The 9,987-nt window shown below is 51.3% G+C and overlaps 1 protein-coding gene across 1 annotated transcript; it reads left to right on the top strand.

Annotated features, from left to right (window-relative positions):
• The first annotated feature begins 2,240 nt into the window (after positions 1-2,240).
• ITPRIPL2 (ITPRIP like 2) lies at positions 2,241-8,813 on the top strand. Its single transcript, XM_082360786.1, has one exon. The coding sequence runs from the start codon at positions 2,566-2,568 to the stop codon at positions 4,162-4,164; it is 1,599 nt and encodes a 532-aa protein (XP_082216912.1). The 5' UTR covers positions 2,241-2,565; the 3' UTR covers positions 4,165-8,813.
• Positions 8,814-9,987: the final 1,174 nt, after the last annotated feature.

Raw genomic sequence — 9,987 nt, 5'->3', positions numbered from 1 at the left:
CCCAGGACTGGCCTTTGTCAAATATTAAACATTAAAGGAGATTTTTAATGAAATAATGATCAAAAGTCAATGAAACAGTGGCAGTTTTCTGACTACACCCACACTGTGTGGCGTTTTAGTCCGTAAGTGTAGAGCCCCCTCTTTTCCGTCACATCCCCCTCTGCCTGGCACATGGTATGTTGGGTAATAAATTTATGAATAAATGAATTTGTACTTGCTCTGAAACATACAGTAGATTTTTCCAAGAGCAAAGTTCTGAGGCCTGTACCTTGAACTCTCTGGAGGAAATGAGCTATGGAAACTGATTACAGGCAGAAAAGATAGTAACGGTAATACAGTACATCATTTACTGAGGGTGGCTCCCCAAAAAGATTTGCCCACATCCTAACCCCTGAAACCTGTGAATACGAACTTAATTTGGGGAAAAAAAGGGCTTCAACATACGAATTTTGAGGGGACACATTTCAGTCTATACACCACCCTAGGCCAGGCTAATCAGTGCATTCTCTTACTTGGTCACTTTTAGAGTAGGACCCAACGTTATCCCTAGGCATCACATTTGCTGCAACTCTCAGGCAACCGAAGCTCTCATTTCCTCTTCATTGAGGAAAACACGAGGCTAGAGCAGCCAGGGGCCTATGGATAGAGCCTCGCAGAGAGTGCAGCTCACTGAGAAGAAAGCAGAGCTAAGAAGTGGATTGAGCGTACCTAGATCCAGCCATACTGAAGCAGGAGCCCCATGGACGTCTCAGTTAATATGACAATAAAATGCTTTCTAAGCTGTGTTTCTGTCACCTGCAACCCAAAGAATCCTGACTAATAGACCGTGATCTCACAGCTAGTAGTAGTGGGGATGGGGATCTGAGCGCATTTCTGCTCAGCTCTGAGAGGCTTTCCTGGGAGTAATCTTCGTGCTTAAGCCAGGAGTATCCTCTGAGTCCTGATTCCCAGATGGCATGTGGGTTCTGACATTTTTAATCTATTTACCCTTGCTCTCCGGGAGCAAGGAAGGTGCAACAAGTGTAAATAAGTACAGTTAATTGTTTAAATAAATTCGGATAATTAAATAAATGCCGATCATTTCAGGGAGTGCTCCCTGTTATGAAACAAAACAAAGCTTCCTGGACTGAGGTCCCAGGGTAGGTCCTGGCAAAGGACACTTCTCAGCAGTTGAGGAAGGGACTCCCCGGTCCCCTTCCCTGAGTCCAGCCTCCCAGCTTCTCTGGAGACAGGTGTTCAAGGCACAGCTCTGCTAAAAGCTGTGTGACTTTGGGCAAGGGGTGAACCTGCCTGCACCTCAGTTTCCTCATCTGAAAAATGGGGAAAATAATAGTGTCCCTTTCATAGGATGAACTGAGGGGCGAATGTGTAAGGTGATTAGCACAGTACTGGCACACAGTATGACCTCTGTAAAGGCTGTGATTATTACTTCAAGGCTGGATCCTCCTCATCCAGGTCTCAGGCCAACCGTCACCCCACAGAGAGCCTCAGGCTTCCACAGGGCAGACCCTACCTTCACACTCCCTCACACAGTTTTGCTTCTTTCAGAGCATTTTCTGTTGTGGATCCCTTCTCTTTCGGTTTCCTGTTTTCAAAAGGCCGTAAGCTTTATGGAGGGCAGAAGCCTTGTCTATTTTGTCAACTGCTATTTCGCCAGCCCCTGGTCTCCTGCCTGGCACATAGTAGGTGCTCAGTAGATACTGGTTTGAATGAAGGACAGCGGCACACTGGCAAGGGCAGCTTCCGTTCCAGGGCCTGCCACGCCACCAACACCACGCCACCACGACTTGCTGGGGGGGGGGGCGGGGGATGGACGGTTTCATCGTGCGCTCTTTTCCCCTCCTTTCAATTTCCCAGTGTAACTTTGTGTGAATACAACTGCAGAAGCTCCCTGGACAAGGCTACCGCCCCGCAATCAGAGCCTTCCTGGTTCTGCCTTCGGGGAGGGAGGATGGGGGTGGCTCGCGGGAGGCCAGTTGCCAGCGCGTCCTGAAGTCCCTCCCGCCGCCTCGCGTCGCTTTAAGGCGGAGGCCCGGGAGGGGGCCGACCCCGCCCGCCTGCCCGCTCGCCTCGCGGCTCCAGACTTCGGCATTTCCTCCCCGCTAGCTGGCGCGGCCTCGCCTCCCCTCGGAAGAGGAAACTCCCGTGACCGAGTAACGGGAACAAGAGCGGAGGGGAGCAGCGGGGGACTCCGGGGACCCACGGCGCCGGGAGGGCGGCCCGGGGTAGGAGGCGAGCGCAGCGGGACCAGAAGCTGGCCGAAGGCGGCGCGCCGGGGAGCGGGGCGGGGAGGGCCGCCGGGCCGGACGCAGCGCGCAGTCGGCACGGGGCGCGGCCGGGAGCCGGAGTGTGCAGGGCGGGCCGCTGCTGGAAGGAGCGCTTGAGCTGGGAGAGGAGGCCGAGCTGGAGGGCTGCTTTCCCCGGCCCTGCGACGGGGTCGCCGCCGCGGAGGCGAAGGAAACCGGGACAGCGGGGCTGCCCGGGCGCTGCGCGCATGCTGGGCCTGGGACGCCGCCGGGGCTCGCGCCCTGGGCTGCTCGGCCGCCGCTGCCCCGGGCGCCCGGCATGTCGGTGCACTACACCCTGAATCTGCGCGTCTTCTGGCCCCTGGTGACTGGCCTGTGCACCGCCCTCGTGTGCCTCTACCATGTCCTGCGGGGAAGCGGGGGCGCCCGGACCGAGCCCCCCGAAGGCGCAGACGGCGGCTTCCCGCTGCTCAAGGTGGCCGTCCTGCTGCTCCTCGGCTACATCCTCCTGCGCTGTCGCCACGCTGTCCGGCAGCGCTTCCTGCCGGGGTCTTCCCGCCTGGGGGGCCACTCCGCCTTCTCTCCTAGACACTTACGAGAGCCCAGCCTCGACATCTTGCTGGAGAGTTACTACGAGCACGAGGTGCGCCTGTCGCCGCACGTGCTGGGCCACAGCAAAGCACACGTGAGCCGGATCGTGGGCGAGCTGGTGCGGGCTGGCCGCGCCCGAGGGTCCCCAGGCCCCATCCCCGGGGGAGCGCTGGCCTTGGCCTTCCGCGGAGATTTCATCCAGGTAGGCAGCGCCTACGAGCAGCATAAAATCCGCCGGCCCGACGGCTTCGACGTGCTGGTGCCGCTGCGCCTCCCTCCCCTGGTGGCGCTGGAGCCGCGGAGCCTGGGCGCGGAGCCCGCGCTGGCCCCAGCCTTCCACGGCTGCTTCGTGTGCGCGCTCAAGGCGCCGCCAGGGGCTTCCGGGGGCCACTGGCTCCGGGATTGCAAAGCCTTCGCCGACGGCTTCTGCGTGGATGTGCGCGGGCGGCGCCATCTCTCGGCTCCGCTGGTACTGCGCTGGTTTCAGTCGCACCTGCAGCGCTCCCTGGCCACCGTGCGCTACAGCCTGGAGGGGCGTTGTCGGGTCAGCCTGACCCCAGGCGGCCTGGAGCAGCCCCCCACCCTACACGTCCTGCCCTGCCGCACCGATTACGGCTGCTGCCGCCTTTCCATGGCCGTGCGTCTCATCCCTGCCGTCCACTTGGGCGACAGCGTCTTCCTGGTGGCCCCACCACCGCCACCCTCACCCGTCGGGCCCCTGTCGGAGCTCCCGGGAGGCCTGCGCGCCGATGCACTGTGGGGTGTGAACACGGCGCGCCAGGAGCAGAAGCTGCTGAGCTGGCTGCAGGAAAGGGCCCCTCCAGGTGCCTGCTACCTCAAGTGCCTGCAGTTGCTTAAAGCTCTGCGAGACCTGGGCGCCCGCGGGCTGGACCCGACGGCCGCCACCCAGTGGGGACGCATCCTATCCTCATACGTGCTCAAGACAGTGCTGCTGGCGGCGCTGCTACGCCAGGGGGCTCCCGCACAAGGCTGGGACGAGGCGCACCTGGGCGAGCGCTTGGAAGAGCTAGTACAGTTCCTCAGGGATTGCCTGCTGCGACGCCGTACACTCTTCCACTGCGTCCTGGGCCCTGGAGGGGCGGCCGCTGAGGTGGGCCCACTGCCCAAGGTACTGCGTGAAGCCACCCCGGTTGACCTCCTGGCCACTTTCGACAGGCAGGCCCGGGAACTCGCGGCGGCGCGGCTGCTGTCCACGTGGCGAAGGCTGCCCCAGCTCCTCCGGGCCTATGGGGGTCCCCGCTACCTTGCCAGGTGTCCCCCGCCTCGGAATCAGCGCCCCCAGGTGTTCCCTGAAGATGAACCATAAACCCTGCCAGAGCCCTGACCTGGCCTGGTGCTCCTGAAGCCTCACCCACCAGGTGGGGGTGGGGATGGCAGTGAAGCCAGTTTAAGGCAAGGAAGATGACCTGCGGAAGGTGTTGGAACATTCAGAGGATGACATTTGGTGGCTTCAGCATCACCCCCTGGCTCCACAATCCAGATGGCTGTGGCATCTTTTTCACGCCCACCAGAGTGTCCTGGGCAAGCTACGGAAAGACGTTCAACGTCAGCAGCTAAGAGTTGGTCCAAATGTTGGTTTGTGTGGAATGATTCTGTAGACGGATCCAGCTTTTAGGGAGGTTCAGTAAAGGAAGCAAGAACTAGCTGCAGGGAAAGTTCCCTCTGTCGGTTGTTTAGACAGATCTCTCTGGCCCCCAAATTTAAAGAAGCTAATGTTTTTTGACACAACTACTTGGTAGGTCCTGGGTTCCTGATTGTCTTTGTAAAAGTCTGAATCTTTATCTACAACTGGAATTGTAGTTCTAGAGGCTCATGTTCTGAAGGACATAGTTTCCACTGTTCAAATTGATATTAATGTATTTTTTAAAGGGTCCCATCACGGGTGTTTGACAGGATTGTGAAGAATTAAGTCACAGGCGTTGAAAGGCAGTCTAAGAGTTGGTTAGTGAAACTTCCAGAGCATGTAGCACTTTATTTTGATCAGTTCTTTCATTTTGTGGTAATTGCTAGTGCCAAGTGTGGCATCTGAAAGGGAGGCCAGTTACATTGACTATGAAGAAATGTGCAGTCTTGAGGAACAGGCTTGCTCAACAGCCCTCCAGGCACGCGCTGGGATGTACACCAGTCAGCGCTGATTCATTGAGCACCTGCTGTGAGCCAGGCACGGTGCAGAGTGGCAACAGGATACGTGCTTCAGACAACACTGGTGAGGGCATAAAACATGTTGGGTCTCGAAAAAGATGTATTGATATTTCACTCTTTGCCTAGCAAGATGCCTCGCCAGGGCTTGCTGCTGGCTGGAGACAGAAACCTTTTTTTTTTTGTTTTAAGTCTTTTTAGCAAACTCCTTTGCATGGAGATTTCTTTCTGAGTTTAACGACGTAATGAAGAGGCAATGCCTGCTTTCGGCCAATGCTCAGTGATCCTCCATGGTTGGGAAGTTTTGCTCTCATTGTCCAAGCAGCCTTTAAGTGGCCCGAAGCCCACCTTTGAGGAGTGGTTGATTCAGCACAGGTCTTGCAATGCATTTCACTTAGAGTTCAGTATCTGGGGCTCTGTGCTTGAAGATCAGTTATTTCCCAATCAGCTGACAGAGGAGAAAGACAGCAGAAGAGGGCAAGTTAGGGGGAGATGGAGGGAGACAGCCTTTGTCAGCTGTCTGTTCTTTCTTCTCTTTGGGCATAAATATCACCAGACTGGGTGTATTTTGCAGCTAGCGCATTCTGAAATCCCTCCCTGTCCTCCCAAATTTCTAACAGCTCTCAGTTGCATCAGTCGACCTAAGACTCAGTTGAAGTTTAGAATGGTCCATCATCTGCTGAATAGAAAATGCAGCCAGTCCCAGTGATATACTTTGGGATTTTTTTTTTTAACAGAGACTCTTAAAGGTAAAACTTGGAAGACAGAAGTAGCCAGATGAATTGGGCCATTGTTTAATTTCTGAGCTATTTTGAGGGAACTCTTTAAACTTTCTTTCTTTAGGGGACCTACTTGGCCACTGTGGGGAAATCGTTGTGAATAAATGATTTATAGGGAATCCTTCTCATCAGAGCTGCAGAGATTTCTTATGTCCTTTGCAACCTTGGGCTGTAAGAGAAACAGTTGCAAATGTTGTGCTGTCTCTTTGAGGTTGTTTGGGGACATTTCCCCTTGATACCACAAAGTCATTCCTAGTTTTTGAGGTCAGTGTTAGGTCATAAGGTACTGCATTTAGCACAGGAATCAGTCTACCAACTTCCTGCAAAGATATAAACTGCACAGTGTTTTTTAAAATTATTTTTAAAATAAATTCCAAGAGTAGGTAGATCTTTATATAAATATATATTTATAATGTTTCCATACTCAGCTACAATTTCCCCTGTAGTTGGAGTGGGGGAAAGCGAGGCTATTAGAGGGATTATAAAGCTTTAAAAGCTGAATTTTCCAAATATTTCTAGCTGAGTTGATAGGTTCCTCTTATCTGAATAGCATTTTGAAGTTTGAATCTGGTAACATACAGTTCTTGTAGTTTCTTTGTGGGTTTTGTTTTCTTTTTTCAGGTTAATTATCCAAAGCCTCATCCATCCTCAAGATTTTTAAATTTTATTTTTTTTAATTAATGGGGCATTGTGTTTGTGAATTTTTAAAATATTAATGTTTTATTTAAATGCCATGCTGAGCAATTGTTCTCTGTACATGGTAACCAAAAACTTAGAGATTTCGATCAATTTTGATCAATGTTTAGTAATCCAAAACATGTACTGTGTACAAATAAAATAATATGGCATATTAGTCAGGTGTGATGGTTGCCCAAGGCACTTAAATTAAGCTCAATTCTTTATTTTATTAGGGCTCCATCATGTCCTTGATCTGAAATATATACATTTTTGGTGTATACTTGGTACTGGAGATTCATATATGCAAATATTCTCATACAAGAAAGCTCAGAATTGTTCGTGCTTTTAAAAAAAGATTAACTGTCCAGCCAGTGTCCGAAGAAAGTGTTTTGGGGAGATGACTCAGCCATTTTGCCTTAAGACACCCTTCAGCAACTCCCACTGACCAGTCTTGGGAGTCATCCCGGAATGCTCGTGGGCTGAGAGAAGGAGACTGTTTTTTTGCAAAATGAAACTGAAGCTAAAAGAAGGGACAATGTGAGCAAACCAAGAGAAATCCGAAGACTTCAGGAAGGAGGACTTAAGATGGACGTGAAACGAAGAGCTGGGCAGAAGGGGAGATGGGGTGGAAATCATATGAGGGTGCGAGAGAGGTCTGGGTTAGGAAACACATTTTCTAGATATGTGCTACTTCAAACCAGGGGTCGCAAACTCAGCAGCCTGCAGAAGCAAGGTAGGGAGGTAAATAAGAGAAGGGGTGGGTGGTGATGGGGGCTCTGCCCTCTTCAAGGGCCACATTGCTCAGCTCCATGCTGGGAAAAGGGTAGGGTGGGGCTGGAAATAGAAAAAAAAAAAAAATGAAACTTTCTGATTTTTAAACAACATAATTTAAAAATATCCAAAACACAAGTGGGCCCAAAAACACATTTGGTTGAGCCTGGGGGCCACCAGTTTGCGACCCCTGCCTTAGACGGTAACCCCTCAAGTATGTATAAGGTTATTGTTATGGATATGATGTTGTTATACATGGTGGGCGGGGCATGATATTTCAAGTCTTCTTTATCGCTCAGAGCTAAGCTTTATTGTAGAAACAAACCCCCCAAATTAACACGGCCACAGATAACACTTAACTCACAATTCCCGGAAGGATTCTCCACCCTGGACCCGTAGGAGTCAAATGGGACATCAGACCATTAGGGGTCAGCTCTTGGCATTTCCTTCCTGGTGAGTTGGGGCCAAACTCCTTGGCTCTGTCAGAGTCTGCAGGTGAGTAATCAGGAAGGATTGCAGAATAACTTGTTTTCTTCTTTATTTGTATTTTATTCTTATTTTTAAATTAATTTTTTTTTTTTTTAGTAGTTTCCTAGCCTTTGCAATGATGGTTGGTGGCCGTGAACACCAGCAAAGCAGTGCTGGGTCTCCCAGCCAAGCTTCTTAGGCTTGTTACCAGCCCCAGTGCCAAGAGCACTGTTCTGATCATATGTTTCTATGCCTTTCTGACTCCGTGGCTTCCACCAAAACTGACATCCTAGCCTTCTGAAGGAATGAAACTAATAGCCTTCCAAAGTGTCTCCTTTAACCTCACGGAGTAAGTAAGTCACCTTTTCTGTAAAATGTGGCTTTTGACCGTGACGATGACTTATCGTATCCACGTGGAGGAAGGTTATTACCTCCCTCCCCAGTGGTGGGAAAAATGAACCTGGTGAACATTCCCAGTATCCCTTGGGAGGGAAAAAAGTTCAGTGTTATCATTGTGGCATTTGTTAGTTTTTATAAAAAATTGCATGTCTGTTTCTTAGACACTACTGTTTATTTTTTCTATACCTACATAGCACGTGATTTGGTGGGGATGAAGCAAGTATAAGCTGGGAGAGGACGAAGATGTATGTGATCAACCATACAGAGAGAACAGACTAAAACATGCAGCTAAATTATATGTAATCTGGTTTTTGAAGTATCAGGTATTCAGGAATATTTTTAGCACCCTTTGCTTAAAAAAAAAAAAAAAGTGCCTTGATTCAGTCACTTGACTTTAAAACATTCCTCTTATTTTACTGTTATTTTTAGTGTGGATCTTGACCCCAAACCGTGTATTATGATGCAGTCTATCGGCTACGGTCATAGTGTATGTTTTGTTCCAATAACAGAGACCAAAGAGGTAATCAAATATGGTTCAGCTGCTACAGTTGTGTGATTAAAAGGCGTTCTAATCACACCAGATTTCCATGGCCCAAATAGTCGAGGCCGGCCATTTGTTTTCTATTTCAGGTTGGAGTAAATTTGCACTTTTAATCATATGGGTCATTTGGGGACCTTGTTCTTTCATACTTTGCTTTATTAATAAAGGAACTTGTAGAAACCTGTGGACTGAACATCAGATTTGGGGAGGGTTGTCGTCTTCCTGGAGGGCAACCTGTGGCTACACTGGCTTGTGATTCCTTACACAGGCCCACCTGCTTTCAGTGAGTGGGTGTATGGGACTTTTTTCCACACAGCGAAGCTGGGACCATTGTACAGAATTGGCACCGTACACAGGTGGGAAAGGATGCCAGTTCATGGCTCTGTAGGCACCCTGGGGGCCTGCCTTCAAGGCTTTTTCTGACGGAGAACCTTCTGGCCCTGCCCCTCCTCTGTCACCCACCTCCACCCCCTCCACCCTCGGCTCTCACACACCAGCCCAAACACAACTCGAGTCTTGGCCTGTGGCTAATTTATAGCTCAAGAATTTTGCCCAGAAATCTCTTAGGCCCCCAGGTCCTCTCCAAATGGTAAACATTTGCTAATACGAAAACCCACCAGGCTTCCTGAGAGATGGAATCTTGGAGGCCACGTAGGACTCTTCAAAGCCTTGGAGCCAGGTGGAAGTTTGGGGAAACCTGCAGCCACTGGCTGGTTGAACTGCTTGTGGAGGACACTCTCCCAGGGGAAAGGTGTGGCGGGCTGTGTTTTGTTTCGTTTTCAACAATTAGTTCTTGAGTGGCTGCTGTCCCCAGGCGCTGAGGACACACAGAGGCAACTGAGACAGATACGGCCTCTCTCATGAGCTCACAAACTGCTGTGAGAGGGCGGGCAGTTAAAGAAGTCATTTCTGTGCAGTGTGGTGGGTGCTAGTGGGGGGAAGGGTCTGGAAGCGCAGAAGAGGGGCACCTCATGCAGTCGGGGGTTTCAGGGTGGGCTGCTCGGAAGAAGGGACGTCGCAGTTGAGATCCAGAGATAGATAGGAGTTTGCTGAGTGAAGGGAGCTGGGCTGGAGAGGAATGCGTCGGACACAGAGGTGACAGGAGCAGTCAGTTTGGCTGGAAAGTGGGGGTGGGCGGGAGCAGGGAGGCTCCGGGGGCAAAGGATGAGGTGGGAGAGGTAGGAAGGCACCAGGGCACAGGGGTTCTGGAAGCCAGAGCCTCTCAAACTGGAATGTGCAAACCACTTGGGCGTCTCGTCCGAGTGCAAGTTCTGATTCCGCAGGTCTGGATGTGACCTGAGAGCCTGCCTTCCTAATAGATGATGGCAATGCCACTGATGCAGGGGCCGCTCTT

The sequence above is a fragment of the Balaenoptera borealis genome, assembly GCF_965194805.1.
Source record: "Balaenoptera borealis genome assembly, chromosome: 16".
NCBI lineage: Eukaryota > Metazoa > Chordata > Mammalia > Artiodactyla > Balaenopteridae > Balaenoptera > Balaenoptera borealis.
This window is presented reverse-complemented; position numbering and strand designations above follow the sequence as displayed.